General features: G+C 39.2%; 1 protein-coding gene and 1 non-coding gene across 4 annotated transcripts in view; one reads left to right on the forward strand and one right to left on the reverse strand.

Annotated features, from left to right (window-relative positions):
- The first annotated feature begins 2560 nt into the window (after positions 1-2560).
- SEC23IP (SEC23 interacting protein) overlaps positions 2561-25771 on the forward strand; it is a 44437-nt gene continuing 21226 nt past the window's right edge. For all 3 annotated transcript variants that reach the window (XM_068548670.1, XM_068548669.1, XM_068548671.1), the window contains exons 1-12: positions 2561-2785; positions 7981-8513; positions 10929-11151; positions 11966-12159; positions 15624-15713; positions 19374-19494; positions 20483-20572; positions 21435-21576; positions 22804-23012; positions 23384-23502; positions 23895-24047; positions 25296-25391. In XM_068548670.1, coding sequence (XP_068404771.1) covers positions 2623-2785; positions 7981-8513; positions 10929-11151; positions 11966-12159; positions 15624-15713; positions 19374-19494; positions 20483-20572; positions 21435-21576; positions 22804-23012; positions 23384-23502; positions 23895-24047; positions 25296-25391 — 2133 coding nt within the window. In that variant the 5' untranslated portion in view covers positions 2561-2622. The remainder of the gene's footprint in view (positions 2786-7980; positions 8514-10928; positions 11152-11965; positions 12160-15623; positions 15714-19373; positions 19495-20482; positions 20573-21434; positions 21577-22803; positions 23013-23383; positions 23503-23894; positions 24048-25295; positions 25392-25771) is intronic.
- On the reverse strand, positions 17422-17494 carry TRNAA-UGC (transfer RNA alanine (anticodon UGC)). The gene has a single exon. It is a non-coding gene; the product is annotated as a tRNA-Ala (tRNA).

Genomic DNA, 25771 nt, shown 5'->3' on the forward strand with positions numbered 1-25771 from the left:
TTTCCCCGGAAATTACTCCTATTTCTGTTCATTCCTACTCCAATCGCTCTAATTTGAGCCACCATCATTGCTCAGCTGGTCCACTGCAGCAGTCTGCCAACTGTTCTTCCTGCTCCCGAGGCTTGCTCTTTCCTTATCTATTTTATTACACTGAAGACAGAGTGAACTTTCTACAGAGCAAATGTTATTTCTCCACCTTCCTTTAAACCCTTCTTTCAGTCCCTTTTGCTTTTAACTTGTAAGGACCCTGTATCATCTGGCCTTGGTCTACTTTTCATTCTTATCTCCCAGCTTTCTCCCAGTTGCTCACTAGGCTCCAGCCATGCTGTAACCCATATTTCTTTTAACATTCAAATATGGCATCTTAAGGTATCCCTACATACTGTAACTTTATCTGTAATTGTCTCTCACCACTTCTTCCGGTCCCTCTCCTCCAAGCTTTTCCGGTTAACTTCTACTCATCGGCTTTCAGGTGTCAACTTTAGTTATTTCTTCTTCAGGAAAGCCTTTCATGTCACTCCAGATGAGGTAGGTCCTTTGTTGATGGTCTGATTGTTCTAAATACTTGCTACCCCTCCCCTAAAAGGGTTACACATCCCTCTCCTGATGGTGTCAATATTCCACACAACACACTTTGAGAAATTCTACATTATTACTTTCATCACACTTTAGTTTATTGTCATTATGTGTTTAGTTGTCTGTCTTCCTGACCAGACTATAAGCTCCAAGAAGGAAAGGTCCTGTGTCTATCTTGTATACCATGGTACCCCCAGTGTTTAGTGTACTGCTTCGACCACCCGTAGTAATGACAAAGACCCCCTTGACCAAACTCTAGAATGGCTACCAACAGCTTAAGGCCATGTCCCCAGGATGAACCCTGTCCCCCTTAAAATGCCTGCCTGAGAAAGCTCAACACTGCCAGGAGAATTTACTGTTTCTTCCAACCCAAACCAGGTGATAGGCATATAGGCCCTGACCCTCCCTTAAAGCAGTTACTTTAGAAAGCTTGCGATTATAAATCCTTTCTCCACCCCTTTGGGATATAAATCTTTTGTCACCCAGAACTGCCTTCTCAAGGACCTGAGAGCTGTCTCCTCCCAGCCTAATGGGTACCTTGCTCTAACTTGTACCACTGCATGTCATAAAGATATGAGAAGTTAATTTCTGCTCCATATAAGTGCCAATTAACAAACCCGGTCACATGGACCAACACCCCTTGGCACTCTTCAATGCCTTTGCCTTAGCACACGCCAGTCTTTAAAATCTCCAGCCTTTTGTTTTGGGGAAGTTCAGTTCACGACGAACCCACTTCCTTAACGCAATAAAAATCTATCCTTATTGGTTTAAACTAGTATCTGGCTTTGTTTTTGTTTTGTTTTGACAGTAAGCATACTAGTTATTTTATTAATAAATAAACAGATACTATATAGGTGTGAACAGCTGGGGGAGAGGGTAGTTTCATTATTTGAAAGCTTCTTTTGGGTTTCTTCTATCCCTCTCCCACCCTCCAAGAAGTTGATTATCTGTTATTTTTTCTTTCATAATCTCTATGTGAAAGATGACAATTATATCCAAATTATCCATAGTGCATTTTAGGATTAAACTAGTCAGATTATTTTAGACAGGTGTAGAAAACTATTAAAAAAGTCACACGCCTATTTTAAATTTTTTTTTTTTTTTTATGGCTGTGTTGGGTCTTCGCTTCGGCGCGAGGGCTTTCTCTAGTGTGGCAAGCGTGGGCCACTCTTCATCGCGGTGCGCGGGCCTCTCACTATCGCGGCCTCTCTTGTTGCGGAGAACAAGCTCCAGACGCGCAGGCTCAGTAATTGTGGCTCACGGGCCTAGTTGCTCCGCGGCACGTGGGATCCTCCCAGACCAGGGATCGAACCCGCGTCCCCTACACTGGCAGGCAGATTCTCAACCACTGCGCCATCAGGGAAGCCCCCACAGGCCTATTTTAAATGTCAATTCCCTGGTTTCTCTTTTAAACTTTTTTTCTTCCCTGTCGCTTAAAAACTTCAAAAGTGCTACCATTTCTATTTCTGGGTGAATGACAAGAGTTCAATTCAGTCCAAAACGACGTGGGCGCGTTAGATGCGGGTGTTTGGTTACAACTGGTGAGTTTGGCTAGACTTAAGCGGCAAATGGCCCACACACCTTTTCCTCCCTCTGTCTGCAGCTAGCACTCTGATACCTGCGCCTGCGGGCTTTCGCTGTTCCTCCAAAATTTTATCTAGTTAGACGCTTCTGTGGGTACTTTTAGGAAGCCTAGAGAGCCCCCCGAAACCCGAGATTTTCAGTGCCGATTCGTCCTTTGATTCACAAGCAGCAGCCCTCCCTCTCCTACGCTCCAGCCCCAGTCGCGGCCCCCACCTCTGCCTCCCGTCCGACCCCGGCAGTGGCCGAGGGTGTCACGTGCTAGGACCCGGGCGTGAAGCCTGCGCCGCCATGTTGGTTCCTGGCAGCCTCGTAGGAGAAAGCAGAGGGAGGCTGACCAGCCGTCCGGAGTTCCGGCCCTTGTGCGCAAGTGCGGAAGTGTGTTGGCCCCGACCGTGACCGGTTTCCGGCTGGTGGTTCCGCACCGGCCCCCAGTAGACGTGTAACGGAAGGTGGGCCGCAGCCATGGCTGAGAGGAAACCTAACGGTGGCGGAGGCGCCGCTTCCACCTCCTCGTCGGGCACTAACTTACTTTTCTCCTCCTCGGCCACGGAGTTCAGCTTCAACGTGCCCTTTATCCCAGTCACCCAGGCTGCCGCTGCCTCGGCCTCCCTGCTCTTGCCTGGAGGTAGTAAGGAGATGAGGATCCGGTGGGGCAAGTGTGTGCGGGGAGGTGGGCGGGCGGCGGGGGGTGGCGAGGGTCGGACGGGAGGTTTTCCTTGTGCCTGGACCCGACCCTCTGGTACCTTGCCAGGGCCATCAGTGGCCAGGTTTGAGTGGCCTGAGGACTTTGGGATGTTGGGGGCGGGGGCCAAGCTCTTCGTGGAAGAAACTGTTCCCAGTGCTGGACACTCCTCAGCTGGCATTCCACAGATTTTTGTTGAACACCTCCTGGTGTGCCAGGTGCTTGCAGGGAATGCAAAAAAATTAGACAGTGCCTCCTCCTCTCCTAGGATACTGTAGGATATCTCTTAGGATAGACACGTAATATTTGCAAATTACCTCTCTGTTCTTCATTTTCCATATGGGCTGTGATGAGAAGTGAACTGATTTTTGTAAAGCACTGAATATAGTGCCTGGCACATAGTGTTATATAAATGTTTGTGAAATAAACATGTCTGCCTCTCTATTTGGACTGTGAGCTTCTTGAAGTTTGCAGCTATAACTTATTTACCTTTTTATTTCTAGGATCTTGTTTAGTGCCTAGCACATAGATCCTCAGTAAATGTTGAATATTTTCCTGTTGAATAATTTATTCTTGTTTGGAGGACTGAGGAAAGTTTCATGGAGAAGTGAAGAAGGGCAAATCGGAGACAATACATGATGGTTCCCCTTCCTTTGTGTTATGTTTCTTCTTGGTACTTATCACCACCTGACATGTACAAATATTTGTTTATCTTTTTTTAAATTTTTAATTTATTTTACTTTTTATTTTTGGCTGCGTTGGGTCTTCGTTGCTGCGCGCGGGCTTTCTCTAGTTATGGTGAGCGGGGGCTACTCTTCGTTGTGGTGTGCGGGCTTCTCGTTGTGGCTTCTCTTGTTGCGGAGCGCGGGCTCTAGGCGCACGGGCTTCAGTAGTTGTGGCACACGGGCTTAGTTGCTCCGTGGCATGTGAGATCTTCCTGGACCAGGGATCGAACCCTTGTCCCCTGCGTTGGCAAGTGGATTCTTAACCACTGTGCCACCAGGGAAGTCCCATATTTGTTTATCTTATCCCACTAGCATGTAAGCTCCATGAGAGCAGGAACTTATGCCTAGAACAGTGCCTGGTATGCTGTAGACCGATTTTTCAATGGAAACTTGTTGAATGAATGAAAGGGTGGCAGTCAGGAATATGTATGTCTTGTTGTGATAGTGTGGCTGAAAGGTTCACCATTGCCATTTTTGGTGGAGGACTAGCATGGCTAGAGCAGAATGCTTTGGGAGGTTGCAGGAATAAATAAGGCTGTGCATGGGGTTTTCATGTCATCCTCTGCTTCACAGATGTTTAGTTCATGCCCATCTTCCTTGCTATATAATTTGTTTGTGTCTGTTACTGTCAGTAAATGCTAAACATCTTCATTGCCAAGCACAGGATAACTTACCTGTCTTGAAAACTATTGTTTCTTGGAGATGGTTTATTTTTTTAAAAAGAAAATTAATACTTTTTAGAGCTAAAATTCTGTAACAAATATTTTTCTACCTTTAAAAAAGATTTGATCATTAGAAACCCATTCAGATAATTTCCAGAGACAAAAGGAGAACACGTTGGAAGCAACGGTTGGAAGCAACGGTTAATCATGTCAGTGAAAGAGACACATAGGAAGCAATTTCATTCATTCCACAAACCTGGATTGAGCAGCTTCTGTTTGCCAGGCCCTGTTCCCGATGTCAGGGAGACACAGAGGAGCAGATAGCATTGCCCTCCACGACTGCACAGTATATACAGACGCAATGTACCCAGCTGTGTAAGTAATTGTGATATAGGTTTATGATGGCTGGAAAGAGGGATTGATAGGCTGCTGTGAGAGCTGTGGCTGTCAGGCTGGCTGACCAGGGAGAGGGCATCCCTCAGGCCTTCAGGACCTCACAGAGGAGGCAGTTCTTTTTTTTTTTTTTTTTTTTTTTTAAATTATTTATTTATTTATTTATTTTTGGCTGCGTTGGGTCTTCGTTTCTGTACGTGGGCTTTCTCTAGTTGTGGCAAGTGGGGGCCACTCTTCATCGCGGTGCGCGGGCCTCTCACTATTGCGGCCTCTCTTGTTGTGGAGCACAAGCTCCAGACGCGCAGGCTCAGTAGTTGTGGCTCACGGGCCCAGTTGCTCCGTGGCATGTGGGATCTTCCCAGACCAGGGCTCGAACCCGTGTCCCCTGCATTGGCAGGCAGATTCTCAACCACTGAGCCACCAGGGAAGCCCGAGGAGGCAGTTCTTGAGCTGAATATTGAAGGATACATAGAAATTAGGGAGTCTGGGGAGACAGACATGTGAGAGTCTGGAGGTGTGAGAGAAACCTGCTGATTTGGTGGGATTTGGTGGTAGGTGCTCACATTCTCTCTCCCTCCCCCGCTCTTTCCCTCTCGCCCCATCCCTCCCCCCTGCACCCCTCCATGTGACTAGAGTGAATGCAGGGGAGTGCTTCAAGTGGTCAGCAGGGCCCAGATCACGAAGGGCCTCAGACACCACACTGAGGAGTTTGTAGTTTACCCTGTGGGGTGTGGGGGGTGCCCTTGAAGGGTTCTAAACAAGGTAGTGGGATTAGAGGTGTGTTTCAGAAAGACTGGAGTTTTCTGAGATTGCACCAGAGTGAAGCTGACTGTGGCAAGAGCGGCCGATCTGGAAGCCACTGTGAGTCAGGCAGGAGCCGGTGGCACTCTAGCCCTGGTCAGCCATGCTGGATGTGAAGAGCAGGGAACAGATAAGAGAGGTTGTTACACCGTCAAATTGTTGGGACTTAGTGACTCAGGGGGGGGTCCAGGCTGTGCAGTGCAGAGTCCCCTTCTCTTTGTTCAGTTTCAGCCCCAAGACATAGCACCACCTGGCATTATAATGGATACTGTGTACATATTTCTTTAATGAGGATCTGAATGATTAAATGAAGGGTGTGAGAGAGAGGGAGCAGTGTGAGAGAGCAGGTTTCTGGTTTGAGTGTCTGGATGGATGTTGGCAGACATCTGTTGAGGTTAGTGAGATGTGTAAACGGAGCACATGAAGGGGGACAGTTAAGATGACAGATTCAGTTCAGGCTTACTAAGTCTGAGGTACATGTGGCTGAACCTGCCAAAAAGTATTGAGGAGGCAGTTGGAAAATAGGTTCTGGGACACATAAGATCAGTCTCAGTTTGAGACAGAGTTGGGAGTATCACACGTATACAGGTGCTCATTAAAGTTATGGGTCTTGATACCAGATGTGTCCACATGTAATTAGAAAGTGCCCCTTGAGGTGAGGCTGGCAGCTTGTTGAGATCAGTATTTTGTTTGTAATTGATGCTAATCAGAAAAAAGTTTCTTGGATCAGGTTGATCCCAAGTTGTCTTAAAGGATGAAATATACCACAGAGGTTTTTTCCTCTGTTTTTAGATGTTAAGACATCAACTAAGAAATCTGAGTCCAAGTGAGGTTCATGTGACTGAAAAGAGAGGGTAGGAATCAGAAATGTATCAGAAAAGTAGAAAGATATAAGCAGACAGGGGGCCTTGTGCAGGAAGATACTTTTAGTTACAAAGAAACAACTCAGAGGAGTATTTTGAATAGTGGAGTATCTCAGTTAAATTGATGTCTGTGAAATATAATGAGAGCAGCCTAAGAGCTGAAGGCCTCATTCAGCAGAGGTCAAGAAGGAGCTCAGAGCTTGAAAGGCCACCCTTTGGCAGGTCTCAAGGGCAGGGACCAGTGTGCCTGTGTGCTGGGAGAGGGTCCACCCTTCTGATCTGCTCTATGCCTCCAGCAGTGGGAGATAAGAGGGAATTGGAGATGAGAGGGAATGAGATGGGAGAAGGAAAAGATTAGGAAGAGGAAGACAGTGTTAGAAGCTAAGGCCTCCTAAAAGTTTCCTGAGGAAAGGTAGACTGGGCTTTTTTATTTCTGTTTATGTATGTATGTATGTATGGCTGAGTCAGGTCTTTGTTGCTGCGTGGGCTTTCTCTAGTTGTGGTGTGCAGGCTACTTGTTGCAGTGCACGGGCTTCTCATTGCGGTGGCTTCTCTTGTTGCGGAGCACGGACTCTAGGCACGTAGGCTTCAGTAGTTGTGGCACACAGGCTTCAGTAGTTGTGACTCGTGGGCTCTAGAGCGTAGGCTTCAGTAATTGTGGCACGCAGGCTTCAGTAGTTGTGGTTCATGGACTCTAGAGCGCAGGCTCAGTAGTTGTGGTGCATGGGCTTAGTTGCTCCGCAGCATGTGGGATCTTCCCAGACCAGGGCTTGAACCCATGCCCCCTGCATTGGCAGACGGATTCTTAACCACTGCACCACCAGGGAAGCCCAGACTGAACTTTTGAGGCCATGTAGAAGGAAAATGTTTTTATCAATATTTTACGACTTGGTAGCAGAAGAGAGGATAAATAGTTTGGTGCTAATAATACCCACAGTGAAGATCACGTTGGGCAAAGGGAAGTGAGGAGAAATTCCCTTAGTTAGAAAATGACTTTTCCAGTGATTTGGCATTCTCTAATGACTATCTGGTTGTGATACTGTGTGGTTTTAGGGATGGCAATTAATGGTTGACCTACTTTGCCTCAGGAATACAAATACCACATGTTCACTTATATAATGAGTGCTTTGTAGGTAAGAGCCCTGACACACCCCTTGTTGTCAACAGAGTTAATATCTGTACTTTAGTTTCTTGTCCTTACTGTAGAAATAAAGTTTTGTGTATTTGGGTAGCAGAACAGTATTTGAATTGTTTCTTACCAGGAAAAAACAGCATTCAAAATAACATGTAAAACTAGGAGTATAGATTTTGTTTCCATTTTTAAAACCTTCTCCTATATACATATATGCCTACATAATTTATACATATCTACAAAATAAATAGTATATAACTTTATATTTATTTTAAAAGTGTGGAAAGGTATGTATCAAAATATTAACCGTGTTAACAGTGATTGTCTCTGGGAGGTGAACTTATGAATGAGTTAGTATTTTTCCCTCTTGTTTCTTATTCATGTTTTCTAGTTTTTTATTTCAAAGGAAAAAGAAAAAAAAGTTTTTCATTATTGGCTTTAATGCAGAAATGTAAGTTTGAACAACAAAATAAGAGGTATAATTGCTAGATCTGCGGTATAGAATCTTATCTACAGAGTGATGGCGTACCTTTAAACCATGTACCCTTCTGTTCCCTTTCAGAGGATTCCACAGATGTGGGTGAGGAGGACAGCTTCCTTGGTCAGACTTCTGCTCACACGTCTACCCCACAGACATTTAGTTACTTCTCTCAGGTATCAAGCAGTAGTGATCCTTTTGGGAATATTGGACAGTCACCGTTAACAACTGCAGCAACATCGGCTGGACAATCAGCATTCTCCAAGCCCCCAGCTGCTCTCCCTTTTACAACCGGATCCCAAGATATGTCGAATGCATTTTCACCATCCATTTCGAAGGCTCAATATGGTGCTCCAGCTGCTTCACAAATGGGAATAAATACTTATCTGCCTTCTCAGCCTAGTAGTCTCCCTCCTTCAGATTTTGGGAGCCCACCCCAAGGAACGCCCCAACAAGGATACAATCCATATCGCCACACAGCTGTAAGCAGCAGGGCTAATCCTTATATTGCACCACCACAGCTGCAGCAGTGCCAGACACCGGCCCATCCTACCCATCCCCCGCCCTCTGGACCCCCTGTTCAGATGTACCAGATGCCTCCAGGATCTTTGCCATCGGTATGGAAACATGTTTTTATATCCTAATAATTCACTGTAATTTTTAATCTCTCTCATCTTAACCTATGTTTTTGAAAACCCTGTGCTTTTAATAATCAATATGATGACAGATTATTTTCAGAGGGTATGTTTTTGTAAGCTACATGCTTTGAAGTAAACAGTCTTTTAGAGATAGCTCATTGAATGGTTCATATTTTAGTTTATATTATCTATTTATGGAAGTAGTAATTGATTTTAATGAGTTAACCATATGCCAATATTTCCAGATTTAATGTAAGATACCAGTAACAAATGTCATCTAGGGACATGTTAGAGTCGGAGCAATAATTAACAGACTGCCAGCTTCTCATTTTTTAATTATACTACTCAATCAAAACACTCAATTAGTGGGACTAAAATTGATTACTCCAATAATTTCTTTTATTTACATTTATGGAGTTTGGATCTAGACAGTCAAACTCTGTCTCAGGGGAGCAATGGAATAACTTTTGCATTGGGTAAATTTTATGAAATTCCTTTATACCTTTTTTCCCCACTAATTATTCAACTGACTTCCAAAGGGAAGTGAACTGAATCAAAAAAAAGGGAAATGACTAAAAGGAAGAATTAAGAACCCAGCCCAGTGTGGCAGAGATAATAGTATTGCAATCAGAGTGTAACCTGACTTCTCTCTTGGGGATAGAGAATGGGTTCCATTTTACCATCTAATTTAAATCTTACCAGTACACAAACTCTTGGTAATGTTGGATTTCAGCATATTGGAAAGTAACCAGATTTGTAGCATGTAATATAAGTTAGTATACTTTGTTTGCTGATGAAATTTTGTAAAGATTCCTAATTAAGAATTTTTAAAATGACAATTTTAAATATAAAAAAAGATTGCAAAAATAAAAATAGGACAGAGAACACCCCAATACCCTAACCCAGACTTACCTGTCATGAACATTTGTTCTATCATTTGTGAACGTGCACACTGACACGTGTTGGAATATCCTTTCTCCCCTCCCTCCCTCCCTTCCTTTCTCACTCTGTATATGTGCAATTTTGGGGGGAAACATTTGAAGATCAGTTAAATACATTATGATTCTTTACTCCTAGATACTTCAGTGTGTATTTCCTGAGAATAAGGATATTCTTTTACATAACCACAGTACAGTTATCAACCTCAGTAAATTTGCATTGATAGAATATTCTAAAATGATTTTTAATAAAAATTTTAAAAAATAATTGTATTCTGATTTTAAAAGTATTTTCAGTGCAGAAAATTTGAAAAATGCCAAATAAATAGCCAAATGAATAAAAATTGCCACTAGAAAACCCTGTTTTTATTTTGTTTTATGTCTTTCTTATCCTTTTTTCTAGATAAAAGCATAGTGGTTTTTTTTTTTCTTTTTAAATTTATTTATTTATTTATTTTTGGCTGCGTTGGGTCTTTGTTGCTGTGCGTGAGCTTTCTCTAGTTGTGCCTGAGCGGGGGCTACTCTTTGTTGTGGTGCATGCGCTTCTCATTGTGGTGGCTTCTCTTGTTTCAGAGCATGGGCTCTAGGTGCGCAGGCTTCAGTAGTTGTGGCGCACGAGCTTAGTTGCTCCACGGCATGTGGGATCTTCCTGGACCAGGGCTCGAACCTGTATCCCCTGCACTGGCAGGCAGATGCCTCACCACTGCGCCCCCAGGGAAGTCCCAACACAAGCATTATGTATGTCTTTTGTGAACAAGCAAGCAAGCATTATGTATGTTTTTTGTGAACATATTTTAGGTGTTATTAAGATTTTTTCTAAAATGTTTTTAATGGTTCTAGAGAATTCCAGCATATGAGTAAAAGATGATTTATTTAACCAGGTTTCTATTAGACATTTAGATTGTATCCACTGATTGTCTATTATAAATAACTTTTTGATATACATTCTTATGGGTAAATTTTTACAATTATATCTTTAGGATGAATTCTTAGAAATGGAATGTCTAGGTCAAGGAATATGCACATTTTATTTTTATTTATATTTATTTATTTATTTTTGGCCATGGGGCTTGTGGGATCTTAGTTCCCTGATCAAGGATTGAACCTGGGCCACAGCAGCAAAAGTGCCAAGTCCTAACCACTGGACCAACAGGGAATTCCCAAGGAATATGCATATTTTAAAGATTAAATAAATCACAAGAGACATACTGCTAGGTTGATTTCTGTAAAGGTATTAGTTTACTTTGCCATCAGTGTGAGAAAGTCTTGTTCACTTTGCAACTGATTTTGGGGTTTGTTAGATTTTTAAAAATTTTACTTGCTTTGGAGCCTGGTTATTAAATAGTTGTCTAGAGAAATATTTAGGATAATCATTACTATGTTAGTTTGGGTCTGAAACATATACAGAATTGTTCCTTTGGACAGACGTGATGGTCCTAACTTTTGTCCCCCCCAGATTCCTCCTTCAGTGCAGCCAGGGTTGTCCCCTCCAACCCAGCAGCAGGCAGCTGCTAGACCTGCAGGTCCCTCTGTGCAAGCGTCATCTCCTTCTCTACTTCAAAACCAATATGAACCTGTCCAACCCCACTGGTTTTACTGCAAGGAGATAGAATACAGACAACTATGGATGCCTTTCAGTGTGTTTGACTCTTTGAATCTTGAAGAAATCTATAACTCAGGTAAGCACAGATCCTGCATCATTTGTATCTGATTTTAGGAAGAGAGGAATGAAGAGTATTTATCCATGGCCTACTTTTTATGAGTGTCAAATTCTTTAATCCTTGTAGAGCCTGCCAGCCTCTGTACCTTAAGATGATAATATTAATATAAGTTCTGAGTTATTTGAGCAAGGTATTTGAAGAAATGTTTTAGTAATTTTCTTTTTTTGTTTAAAGGTAGTTTAAATCCAAGAAACAGAGTCGTTCATATAACCCAGGTGTCAGTTTTCTTATTTCCCTTATTTGTTTGTAGCTATAGGGCATTTATAAAGCATTTTCTATGGAACTCTTGTTCCCGAAGATGCTATGAAAAAAGTGTTCCATGGTCAGATGAGTTTTGGAAGTGCTGTAACTACATCCATCTCTTGAGATCGTGCACAAGAGTGTGTTAAGACTCTTGAGAAGTCTTCACTATAGAAATAGGTTTCTTTGTTTATCCTGATGATATTTCATCTTGGGACTTAAAAATCACCTATTCTTTAGAAGTATGCTTCATGGAGCATTGCTGCTTTGATTAAAAAAAAAAAACCAAAGTAAACTACCAATTATTTGAATTATTTCATGATCATGCTTTTATATTTTACCCTCGTTATTTCTTCTCCACGTAAAAGAATCATCATTTTGAGCAGCACAGATTAATCTTAAACTTCTGTTTTTTAAAAAAAATGAGCTTAGTTCTTTGTCTTTAAGGATAGACGAGTCACCATATTCATTAGTTATTACTTTTAAATGTACCTTGTAACTGTCAAGTTAAAATGTGGTCTTTGTGCTCCAGTCCAGCCAGACCCTGAGAGTGTGGTTCTAGGCACTGATGGAGGGCGCTACGACGTTTACCTCTATGACCGGATGAGGAAAGCCGTGTACTGGGAAGAGGAGCCAGCTGAAGTGAGACGCTGTGCTTGGTTTTACAAAGGGGACACAGACAGCAGATTTATTCCCTACACAGAGGAGTTCAGTGAAAAACTGGAGGTACGTGGGCTTTATTCCTTTATGCTTTTCTTTAAAACACGTAGACTCTGTATACATTGGCGCCCCATGTAACACCACTCACAATGGAGCAGACTTTATTTAGAAGACAGCCTATCTTGATCCTGTGTGCAAAGAAGATTGCCTTTTAATTGGTGTCATCTTTTATGAGGTGCTAATTGTGGCCTCGGTGTCTAAAGATAGAATGTTTTTCAGGGGAACATCACAGATCTAATATAATAAGGTACTTATATCAAATCTTCAAAAGAGCTCAGGCTGCTATGATTTGCTGCTGACAGCAGATGCCAAGCAGATGGATGCTTTTCAAATTAATATTCAGTAAAAGGCTTGAAATTCACCTCTGGTTTATGAAAACAAATATAAGAATAGGAACAAATACTGTGAGACTTTTTAACCATCTTAGAATTGGTGGTTAATGTTGTTTTACATAACTGTGTTAACTTCTTGTTATAATTCTACTTAATAATTGAGTAATTAACTATTTGAAATAAGTTAAATGAATTCATCTGCAATACATGGGAAATGGAGTATGGAACATACTCCATCCAGGGAAAAAAGCGCCTGATTTATAGTGTTTGCTGATTTCCATGGTGTAAATACTCCCACCGTGGCCAATAGTAAGCTAGCAACATGATGTAACTGGACACAGAGCTGGGAAGCGGTATGTGTGATCAGCTCTTGTGAGCTGGTAGGAGTGAGCTCTAACGCACCATTGGAAACAAAGGTTCATGGAACAACACCTACCTCACTAGGTGTCATTCACTTACATACTTTCTATGTCATTGAAAATATTAATTTTACAAGTTATTACTGGTCATGACCCACAGTTTGAAAAACACTGATTTAGAGCCGAGTCAGAACCCAGGTAAGAAGGGCAAAGACTGAAAAGAAGGCATAAAATTAATTTTGTTCCTGGAAATACCAAATATCAGGAGGCGTCAGTCTCCTAAAACATAATTTTAATCATTTGAATAAGGAATAAAATATGTAAAGGAATGCTGAATCTTTGGCTTAATTTTAGACCTAAATAAATATGTAAAGGAATGCTGAATCTTTGGCTTAATTTTAGACCTAAATAAATAGACAAATGTGTACTATAATTTTTGGTACCCTTGGCAAGACCCTACTGAAGGCATAACATCCCAAGGTTGAATGTTTAGTCCTATTATTTTGAAGCTAAAGTATATATTTTCAAGTCTAAGCAGTATTTGAAAGTGTATACTATATTTGATTATAAATGGGTGACACAGGCTTCGAGGATGGAATTCATGTGTTGACCATCTCAATAGCACATAGCTGTTCTTAACTTTAGGAGACCTTAGTTCCTGTTCAGCCTCTACCCAGGAAACTCAAGCCAGATCAGGGAAGAGGCAGAGGAGGTTAGGAAATGAAAAAGCCAGTGAGAAAATGAGAATCAAGTGATACATATTGCTAGTGATGTAGATGATCCTGTCCTATCAGAGCACTAAAACAAAACAATAGAAGAGTTGGAAACAAAAAACACCTTAATTTGATAATTACACCAATGTCTGCATAGAAAACCAGGAGAACCTCTAGAAATTCCATTAGTACCAATGTAAGAGTTTAGCAAGTCTGTGGATATAAAGTCAGCATATAAAAATGAATAACATTCCTACACAATAGAAATAACCAATTAGAAACCATAATAAAAAAAGAAGACTGTAACACTAACAAAACTACAGGCTAAGTAGAAAAATCGTCCAACAAAAGGTATATATGAACTTTATGGAGAATAAACTATGAAGCAGAATTGAAGGATGTAAAAGATGACCTCAAAGAAATAGACCAAAATATTACATTCATAGATGCACAGTCTCAATATAATAAAGGTGTCAGTTCTTCCCAAATTATTTTATAAATTGTATGTAGTCCCAATCAAAGTCACATCAGGGTTTTTTAAGTAAAATTTGCAGACAGCTCCTAAATTTTATATGGAAGATCAAAGTATCAAGAATAATCAAGACCATTTTGAAGAATGATAAGTGGAAACATACTCTGCCAGACAAGATTTATTATAAAGCTGTGGATTGAAAGGGAATAGGAAGAAATGAAAATAGTTCTTAAGATGGTGAATCTTTAAACATTTTTGTTTGTGATCTTTTAAAAAATGTAAACAAATATGTTAAAAGTCTTTTAAAAAGTAGTGAGGAAGAGGGTCAGCTGGATAGAGGCTGATGGAGAGGAATTGTTACTGAATGACTGCCCAGGAGATAAGAAGAAACACTTCTATTTTGACATGATTGTCAAATAATCACTGTTACTCATTTTTAATACTATTTATTTATTTGGTTGCACCGGCTCCTTAGTTGCAGCACATGGGCTCCTTAGTTGTGGCATGCGAACTCTTAGTTACGGCATGCATGTGGGATCTAGTTCCCTGAACAGGGATCGAACCCGGGCCCCCCGCATTGGGAACTCAGAGTCTTCACCACTGCGCCACCAAGGAAGTCCCACTGTTACTCATTTAAAAAAAGACTTTGGGCAGTGGGTGTACCAGAGGTTCCCCCTTACCTGGTCTTGAATCTCTCTCCAAGAGACCCTCAGACTTTTGTCTTATAGAGAGCAGAATAGTGTCTCTGGAGGGAGAGTAAGAAAGTGGTGGGACAGTCAAGTCTTTGGAGTCAGAAGGTCGTGGGTGGGAGTGAACCACAGTTCTGCTTTTGCTCCTTACCTTTGTGATCACTGTGTGGTCTTGTGCAACTGTGAACTAAAAATGCCTGCTAGCATTAGAATTGTGTCCGCGCCCCCCCCCACCAAAAAAAAAAAAAAAAAAAAGATAGGTTGCGGTCTTAACCTCTAGTACTTCAGAATGTGACTTTATTTGGAAATAGGGTTGTTGCAGATATAATTAGTTAAGATGAGATCATACTGGAGTAGGGTGGGCCCCTAATTCAATATGATTGGTGTCCTTATAAGAAGACAGTCATGTTAAGACAAACATGGAGAAGGCCATGTGAAAGTAGAGGATTGGAGGGATGCATCTGTAAGCCAAGGAATACTACACATTGCTGACAGACCACCAGGAGCTAGAAAGAGGCGAGGAAGGAGTTCCCTATGAGTTTCAGAGGGAATGCGGCCCTGCTGACACCTTGATTTCAGACTTCTAGCCTCTAGAACTGCAAGGCAATAAGCTTCTGTTTTTATAAGCCACTCAGTTTGTGGTACTTTGTTATGGCAGCCCTAGGAAATTAATAGACTGTTTAAACCTTGGTTTTCACCTCTGTGTAATGGGGATAATATTATTTAGGGCTGATTGAGAGCAGTTAAGTGAGGTACTGTTTGTAAAATGATAATAAGTATGGTAGCCAGTTAGTGCAGGAGAGCTGCTATTACTCTTATTTTTATTACTATCATAGTTATAATTTTCTTCCACACTTTCTCTTAATAGATTTGTCTTACTGGATTGTATGTTGTTTCCATTGTAGGCTGAATATAAAAAAGCTGTAACCACGAATCAGTGGCACCGCAGATTAGAGTTTCCGAGTGGGGAGACAATTGTTATGCACAATCCAAAGGTAGTGATATTGTTTAAGATATTAAAGTGTTAGGTTTTTAAAAATAATTATTTTACTGAATGTTTGATAAATGTTCATTTTTATTCTGCAGTAGGGATATATTTATAACAAGTGCATTGCTTTTAAGTTTACTACAGTTCATATCGATGATAGAAGCTAAAATGAAATTTAAATTTGTCTTATGAAGTTTCTGTTTATGGTAACACATTAGCTGAAGCTTAGTATGCATCGTTGAAGTTAAGCTTGATAAATTTTTGTACTTGATCCAGGCTCAGCAGACTTTTCTGTGAAGGGCCAGAGAGTAAATATTTAAGGCTTTGTAGGCCATGTAGTCTCTGAAAGCAGCTACAGGCAGTATGTAAACCAGTGGGCCTGGCTATTTTCAATAAAATGTTATTTATAAAAACAAGTGGTGGGCCAGGTTTGACCTGCAGGCAATAGTTTGCCTACCTTGCCCTTGATGATGGCTTGTTTCAACCTTTAAAGTAAAAATAAGTTCTTCCTCTTTATTTGTATTATCTCTGGAAACCTCTCTTGTTTTTTTAAAGATATTGGGTGTGGTGTTTAGAGTCTTCCATTTACCATCCTTAATCTCTCTAAGCTCCAGGTTCCTCACTTGTAATAAATAAGATTTACCTCCCAGGGTCATATTTTTGATGAAGTGAGGTAATTTATGCAAAAGCATCTAGCATAATGCTAGTAATATGGTAGTTTCTCAGAACATAGGCTATTTATTACAGAAAAGTGTAAAAGAAAAACAAAAACAACCTATATTCTAACCACCTCTATAGTCCTTACTGATATTAAAGTAAGTAAAAATAAAAACATTCATATGCCATCAAAGTTTAAACAGTATAAAAGGGTATCAAATGAAAAACAAAAGCCTCTTACCTCTGCATTCCCCTAGTTTTGCCTCTTAACGGTAACCACACTTACCCTTTTGTTTTTTAATTTTTTTTTTTAACTTTTGTTTTTCATATAAGCACACAAAATTTTACATAGCATCTTGCATGCATTCGTTTTTTTTGGGGGGGGGGTGGAAGGTTAATGTTAAACTATTAAAATTTATTTTTTTAATTGAAGTATAGTTGATTTACAATATTATATTAGTTTCAGGTGTACAGCATAGCGATTCAGTAGTTTTACAGATTATACTCCATTAAAAGTTATTACAAAATAATGGCTATAATTCCCTGTGCTGTACAATATATCCTTGTTGCTAACCTATTTTTATACGTAGTAGTTTGTGTCTCTTAATTCCATACCCCTATCTTGCCCTACCCCTTTCCCTCTCCCTACTGGAACCACTACTTTTTTTTTTTTTTTTTAATCTGTGAGTCTGTTTCTGTTTTGCTATCTATTGATACATTCGTTTTATTTTTTAGATTCCACAAATAAAGCGATATCATACAGTATTTGCCTTTCTCTGACTTATTTCACTACACACATTTTCTAGGTCCATCCACGTTGCTGCAGATTGCAGAATTTCATTCTTTTTTATGGCTGAGTAATATTCCATTGTGTGTGTGTATATATGTATGTATGTGTACCACATCTTCTTTATCCGTTTGTCTGTTGATGGACACTTGGGTTGCTTCCATATCTTGGCTGCTGTAAACTGTGCTGCTATGAACATTGGGGCTTATTCCTAGGTATTTTATTCTTCTTTTTTTTTCTTGGCCATGTTGCACAGCTTGTGGGATCTTAGTTCCCCAACCAGGGATTGAACCTGGGCCCCCGGCAGTGCAAGCCCAGAATCCTAACCACTGGACCACCAGGGAATTCCCCCTAGGTATTTTATTCTTCATGATGAGATTTTAAGCAGGATTGTCTTTTTTTGCTTTCTCTTTCTGATAGTTCATTATTAGTGTATAGAAAAGCAACAGATTTCTGTATATTAATCTTGTATCCTGCAACTTTACTGAATTCATTTATCAGTTCTAATAGTTTTTTGGTGGAGACTTTAAGGTTTTCTATATATAGTGTCATGTCATCTGCAAATAGTGACAGTTTTACTTCTTCCCTTCCAGTTGGATACCTTTTATTTCTTTTTCTCTGACTGCTGTGGCTAGGACTTCCAATACTATGTTAAATGGAGGTGGCAGGAGTGGGCATCCTTGTCTTGTTTCTGAATTTGGAGGAAATATGATCAGCTTTTCATCACTGAGTGTGCTGTTAGCTGTGGGTTTTTTCATAAATGGCCTTTACTATGTTGAGATATGTTCCCTCTGTACCAACTTTGATGAGAGGTGTTTTTTTTTTTACCATGAATAGATGTTGAATTTGGTCAAATGCTTTTCTGAATCTGTTGAGATAATCGTGATTTTTAATCCTTCCTTTTGTTAATGTGCGTATCACATTGATTGATTTGCAAATGTTGAACCATCCTTGCATCTTTGGAATAAATCCCACTTGATCATGGTGTATGATCCTTTTTATATATTGTTGGATTCGGTTTGCTAATATTTTGTTGACAGTTTTTGCATCTATATTCATTAAAGATACTGGCCTGTAATTTTCTTTTTTTTGTAGTGTGTTTGGTTTTGGTATCAGGGTAATGGTGGCCTCATAGAATGAATTTGGGAGTGTTCCCTCCTCTTCAATTTTTGGAATAGTTTGAGAAGGATAGGTATCAGCTTATCAGCCCTTCTTTATATGTTTGATAGAATTCCTGTGTGAAGCTGTCTGGTCCTGGACTTTTGTTTGCTGGGAGTTCTTTTTATTAGAAATTCAATTTCACTACTAGTGATTGGTCTGTTCAAATTGTCTGTTTCTTCTTGATTCAGTCTTGGCAGGTTGTATGGTTCTAGAAGTTTGTTTCTTCTAATATGTCCAATTTGTTGGCATATAACTGTTCATAGTATTCTCTTATGATTTTTTTTGTGTCTCTGTGGTATCGGTTGCTATTTCTCCTCTTTCATTTCTTATTTTGTTTATTTGGGTCCTCTCTCTTTTCTCCTTGGTAAGCCTGGCTAAAGGTTTATCAATATTGTTAATTTTTTTAAAAAAACTAGCTCTTGGTTTCATTGATCTTTCCTATTGTTTTTTTTTTTTTTTTTTGGTCTCAATTTTATTTATTTGCTCTCTGATCTTTATTAGTTCCTTCCTTGTGCTGACTTTGGGCTTTGTTTGCTTTTCTTTTTCTGATTCCTTTAGATGGTAGGTTAGGTTGTTTATTTGAGATTTTTCCGTATGACACTGGACTAAATTTAATACAATTGATTTAACAGAATAGTATATGTCTTCCTGAAAAGTGGTAGGTAAATCTGTTTTGGACATTAAAATTGAATTTACACATTGTTATTTAGAGGATTTGCCTTATATGTATTTATAAAACAAGGATTCCTCTATTTCTTTTATTTCTTATGTGTAAACCTGGATGTTTGTTATATTTTTAAATCAAGGCATACTATCTCTGATTTAGTTGTATTATTTTCCAACATAAGCATTGGAAATAATGGTATTGATTTACTTAGTTTTAATGGTTACTGAACACTACCAGGACTGTTACAAAATTGATTTTGGAGGAACAGTACAAGTATCTGACTTATAAACTATACTATGAAGTAGTTTATTATGTGTTGAGATAAATTATTTAGCTTATAGTGGGAATGAATTTGGTAGTGAGCTCTGTCATAATCCTTCTCTTGTATCTTGAAGGTTATTGTTCAGTTCCAGCCCTCATCAGTGCCAGATGAATGGGGGACCACACAAGATGGACAGACAAGGCCCAGGGTTGTAAAGCGTGGAGTTGATGATAACCTTGATGAAATTCCTGATGGTTCGTACAGTTTGTTTAGGACTAAGGTCATTTTTAGACTTCTCTATTTTAGAATGATGAAAAAAGGAAACAGTTATTAGGATTACCTGCCATAACATGCAGAAATCAGCCAGGTTGGCACAGATCTTTCCTCTTTATTACTTTTATATCTGTTTGTTCTTTAATTTAGAGTTCTGTTGAAGGTGCACAAACCATGTAATATAGATTCTAAAATATATATTGTTGTGAAGAAGCACTTTGCTTGTTGAAACTAGGCTTTTGGCAATATTTTTGGGCTTGTTTTGTCATGCCTCAACTAGTTTGTATTACTTTAGTGCAGGAGTGGTGAATTTTTTCTGCAAAGGGCCAAGTAGTAAATATTGTAGGCTTTGCAAGCCATGCAGACTGTGCTGTATCTCTGCTTAACTCTGCCATTGTAGTGTGAAAGCATTTATATGCAAACAAATGGGCCTAGCAGTGTTGCAATAAAACTTTATTTATAAAAACAGGCAGTGAGCAGGATTTGGAAATAAATGTACTCATATTATGAATCTGTATGAAATAACCAGAGTAAAATAGTAGATTTAACTTGGAAATGTTCATGTATAGTATGTATGAATCTAACAAAGAGAAGGATTTTGGGAAAAGATTTTGAAGTTTTATATTGACAAATTGAATCTCCATGTGGGGCTTAGTGCCCTGGGGAGTTCTGAAGAAATTACAAGGTTATGGAGCCTCTGTAGGTACAAAACTGATGATCGTCATTGGCTCATAGCTTCTGGGATCAGAAATGGCCTGCTTCCTCCACTCCTTGGTCTAGTTCACTGTTATTTGCCAAGGTGGACTTTGAGCTGCGTTCATCTGATTTTGGCAAGTTTATGATGACAAAAGGGGTATTGAATATTGCTATTCAATTAAGAAAACCTAAACAGTCCCCAGCTTGTGTGTGTATATGTATGTATGTATGTATATATGCATGGATGAATGTATGTCTTTCTTTCTTTTGCAGGGGAAATGCCTCAGGTTGACCATTTGGTGTTCATAGTGCATGGCATTGGACCTGTGTGTGACTTGCGCTTTAGAAGCATTATTGAATGTGGTAAGCGTTAGTCACTTTATTTCCTGAAATGATTGGAGAACTACTAGAACTTTTAAACCTTCATTTTTAAGATGGTTTCCAGCTGTATACTGTTGGCTGAGGGACTGTAAGAGGAGATTTAAATGATCACTGGGCAATACTACTTTGTACTTGATTTGCTCTTATGACATTTATAACTCATAAAATCCTAGATTGTGAAGAATTAGAAGGGATCTTGGAAATAATTTAGCCTTTTTGACAGCCTCTGCCTGAGCACTTCCAGCCACTAGGAACACCTGTGCGTTGAACTGATTTATGGTGAATTAGTTGTGAGAAGTTGTTTAAAGGAACTGTGAATCTGCCTGGTTTACTTAAATTTTGGAAGTTTTATTTTTATGTTTGTAGTAATAGTTCATATTTATTGAATACTTGGTATGTACCAAGTATCTTGCATGAGTTGTATCATTTAACCCTCACAATGACCCTTTGGGGTATAGGTGCTGTTACTGTTATCTTTACTATTAGGTGAGGAACTGAGGCCCAGAGTATGAGTTAACCTCTCCCGTGTCACGGTCTGTAGGTTCTGGAGCAGGTAATTTGATTCCAGAGTCTACCCACAGTGCATTTCTGCCTCCCAGTAGTGGTAGTTGAGCTAATGTTTTTCAGTCATTTATATATTCCTGTAAAATAATGAGACATTAACAAGAACTTCCTAAAGGTTGGTTTTTTTTCTTTTTTGGACTAATTTTGTCATCTTTTTTTTCTTTTCTTGAAAAGTTTGTGTATAAAAAATACTGGCATAATTGAGGTAATTGCTAACTACTTAATCAAGCTAGGAAAATTTAATCAAGTTAATTTGTCTTCCCTGATTTTTTTTTTTAAGTGGATGATTTTAGGGTGGTTTCTCTCAAATTGCTGCAGACACATTTCAAGAAATCTTTAGATGATCGGAAAGTAAGCAGAGTGGAATTCCTTCCGGTTCATTGGCATAGTTCCTTGGGTGGGGATGCCACAGGTGTTGACAGGTTTGTGGATTTTGATAGCTTGGTTTTCAGATTAGTCAAACTTAGATTCAAATTTTAAACTATAGTATAAAGTAGTTTATTATGACTTCAACAAATACACTTAAAAACTTTATATACTTGCTCTGACATATGATTAAACACTGTTAAGTTTATGTGCTACTTTGTGTGTGCACACGCATGTATATATGTACATATGTATGTGTGTATTCCTATTGTAAATATTTAAGAGAATCTAAGAAACTTAAGCTGGTTTCAAAATACTAATCTATAGTGGTTCACACATGGGGCTGTCCTGTACACTATAGGATGTTTAGCAGCATCCTTGGCTTCTACCCTCTAGATAAGAGTAGCACGACCTTACCCTTAATTTAACAACCAAAAATGTCTCTAGTCATTGCCAGATGTCCCCTGGGGATAAAATCGCCCCTGGTTGAGAACCACTGATTTAGATTATTGTTTCTCAGTGGAGACTCTTCTGGCAGGACAATTCTGTGTCATGTAAGACTGTTGTGTGTATTGTAGGCCATTTAATATCCTTAGTCTAAATGCCAGCAGCACTTACCAGGCACTGTGACAACTAAAAATGCTCTCCACTCAGTTTGGAATGCTTCCAGTTGGGAAGCACAGATTTAGAAAATATTTATGCTGGGGACACAGGGCTAATGACATACTTGGATTTTAGTGAACGTCATGATGTTTCAGGGCACATGCTTTAATAAAACTAACCCTACAAGCATTCTATTCTCTCCATGTGAAGCCCTGTTATGGGGATGCTTTCTTTCTCTGTGGGTATTCCTGAAGTATGGCCATTCTCAAATCAGGAAAGATTTTCATTCCATTAAGCTCCTTTTTTACTTCTTGCTACATTCTCTATTGTCCTGGCCACCCACAATTTTTGTCAGGTATCCTGATTTCCAGTAAACTGGAAGAAAAATGGAAGAGTAGGCTTTCCTCTTTAAAAATGAATTAAAAATCTTCGTTTTGGCCTTATTTTATATGATAACTTCAGAGAATCCCCAAGTTCATAGTATAGTTATAGGCACAAATGGCAGCTTTTTTGGTTTATCTTGATTTGTTTACAGTAACTGTCCATAAAATCAACTCATAATTAGTCTGTGGGATCTTTTTTTACTTAGTGTATTTTCAGGATTCAAAATTAAAACTTTTAAAAACCGATAAATTTAAGGTGCTTACTGACTAAACATACTTCTTTTTCTGTCTAAACAGGAACATTAAGAAAATCACTTTACCAAGTATTGGTCGGTTTCGTCACTTTACTAATGAAACCTTGCTAGACATTTTATTTTACAATAGCCCCATCTACTGTCAGAGGATTGTGGAGAAAGTGGGATTGGAGATGAACCGTCTGTATGCACTCTTCATGAGTCGGAACCCAGACTTCAAAGGAGGGGTCTCTGTTGCTGGTCACAGTTTAGGTAAAACTTCCAAATATCCACATTTTAAATACAATTTTTGTTGAGTCATCACTGCTTTCAATGTGGGTGACATTGTTAGTTCAAGATTTAGAATTATAGATTTTAAGTTTTATAAAGGGTAGAAATGAATGCTTTGAGTTTACATTCTGCCTTATTTGCCTTTCATGTCACCTAGGAATGCTTTATATTTTAATTTATTCTGCTACTTGGTAAAACAAGAATATTGATTATCAGATCTTGATTAACATCTAACTTTATGTGACTTCTGCTTGGGACTTTGAACAAAAAAAAGGAGGAGAATTTATTTAGTGTTATAAAAGCACCTAGTACATTATAAAGCAAAATGCTTCTTTTTTTTTTTTTTTTTTAAGGTTCTTTAATATTGTTTGACATCCTGTCTAATCAAAAAGATTTGAATTTATCAAAGTCTCCTGGGCCTTTAGCTGTTGCTAATGGAGTTGTGAAGCAGCCACATTTTCAGGAAAAGCAGGTATGGCCCAATTGACCTCTAGATTCAGAGTTGGAGCTGAAGAGTTTTCCACAATCTGAACTGATTCTATGTAACAAATACCCTGAGCTTTAGGAGTGCAATGGAATCATAGAGCTCATTATTTGAGTTTCTCACTCGTCTTCCTTATGGATTATAAATTTAAATGTGAGAGACAGTTTATGGTTTCTTTAAAAAATGTGAAGTAAATTATTGTAGGAAATGGGAGCATGAGTGATTTACTAAATTTATATACTTTTTCAGAATATTCAAACTTTGGATAGCAAACTGCCAAAAATTATTATTTGTGTATAGGACAGAATTAAGATTTTTCCATAGATCAGAAGACATTTTATGGGAACTTTGTAATGTTCTCCCAACTTTTTTTTTAAAAGATACCTGAAGAGCCAAAGCTGACGTTGGATGAGTCTTGTGACCTTGATGTTGAAAATGAAGAAGTCCTGACTTTGCAAGAAACTCTGGAAGCACTTAGCCTCTCTGAATACGTTAGCACTTTTGAAAAGGAAAAGATTGATATGGAATCTCTGGTACTGATGATAGTTTGATTCATTTTTGTCTAAAATTGTTTTTCCTGTGTATGAGATTGAAAATAAGATTTAAACACTTTTACATCACAATGCATTCAGATAAGGCAGAGACTTAAACGTTTAAAAAAAATTGAAAAAAACAGGAGAACTTTTTTTAATAATCTGGGAACGCTTTTCTAAGTGTGACATAAAACCCAGAAGCCATAAAGGAAAAAAAATTGCATAGCAGGGGATGGCATAGACAATATCTAAAGGCCAACAATAGGTTAAGAAGACTGTTTGCAACACACATTATAAACAAAGGGTTTATTTTCTTATTATTCAAAGTTTCTGTAAGTTAGTTACACAAAGACCATCAACACAATAGGAAAATAGGCAAAGAATATGAACAGATGATATTCAGAAAAGAAAATAACAAATGACTTCTTATCATATGAAAACTCTGAAGAGAAATATAAATTAAAAGTGCAGTGAGGGACTTCCCTGGTGGCGCAGTGGTTAAGAATCCGCCTGCCAATGCAGGGGACACGGGTTCGAGCCCTGGTCTGGGAGGATCATGCATGCCGCATAGCAGCTGGGCCCATGCGCCACAACTGCTGAGCCTGCGCTCTGGAGCCCGCAAGCCACAACTGCTGGACCCGTGCGCCGCGGCTACTGAGGCCCACGGGCCTGGAGCCCGTGCTCCGCAGCGAGAGGAGCCACCGCAATGAGAAGCCCGTGCACCGCAACGAAGAGTAGCCCCTGCTCGCTGCAACTAGAGAAAGCCCACGTGCAGCAACGAAGACCCAACGCAGCCAAAAATAAATTAAATAAATAAATTTATTAAAAAAGAAAGTGCAGTGAGGTTTTTTTAACCTATCAGTTTGGCAAGAATATTAAGAGTTTGATATTAATATACTATGTGGCCGGGATGAGGGGAAATAGGAACTGATAATAGTTTGATTCATTTTTGTCTAAAATTGTTTATCTTGTGTATGAGGAAAGAATTCTGTACAACATGCATGTATTTTCTGTTAAAAATTAAAAGAATGACTTAGATGTGGAGGCCTAAAATTTTACAACCTAAATTAATTCATGATTTTAAAAAAATTACCTGAGGGTGGGGGCAAGAAAGAAGTTAACTTTAAACAAATTGGATATTCAGTTGCCTTAGATGATACAGTTTCTTTTCATAATTTCCTTTTTTTAATTTCAGTTCATGTATCATTAGATTGACTAATTAATGTACTTGTTTGTTTTCTTTTAAAGCTTATGTGTACGGTGGATGACCTGAAGGAAATGGGGATACCCCTTGGACCCAGGAAGAAGATAGCTAACTTCGTAAAACATAAAGCAGTCAAACTGGTAAGGTTCATCTCTGCACCTAAAAGAAAAAACTCGTCTGTGACTAGCTTGTTTATATTTTGGAAGTTTTTGTTAATATCATCATGGTTAGGTCAGCTACTGTGCTCCCTGCCCAAGGGCACAGTAATGGAGTTGATGGAAGGCGTGACTTGGGAGTCAGCCAGAACTGGATTCAAATTCCAATTAAATGCCAATTCCTGGTTTTCCTGGGGCTGAGCAAATTCCGGGATGAAGGACTTTCAGCCTTAGAATTGGTATTTGGAAATTTCCCAGTGCAACAACTGGGTAAGTCCTGGACAAAAAGATGACTTGGTCACCCTGATTCCCAGTTCAACCACTTACTAACTACATATTCATGAGCAATTTGCTTAACTTTTCTG

Source organism: Eschrichtius robustus, chromosome 7, assembly GCF_028021215.1.
Source record: "Eschrichtius robustus isolate mEscRob2 chromosome 7, mEscRob2.pri, whole genome shotgun sequence".
Classification (NCBI taxonomy): Eukaryota; Metazoa; Chordata; class Mammalia; order Artiodactyla; family Eschrichtiidae; genus Eschrichtius; species Eschrichtius robustus.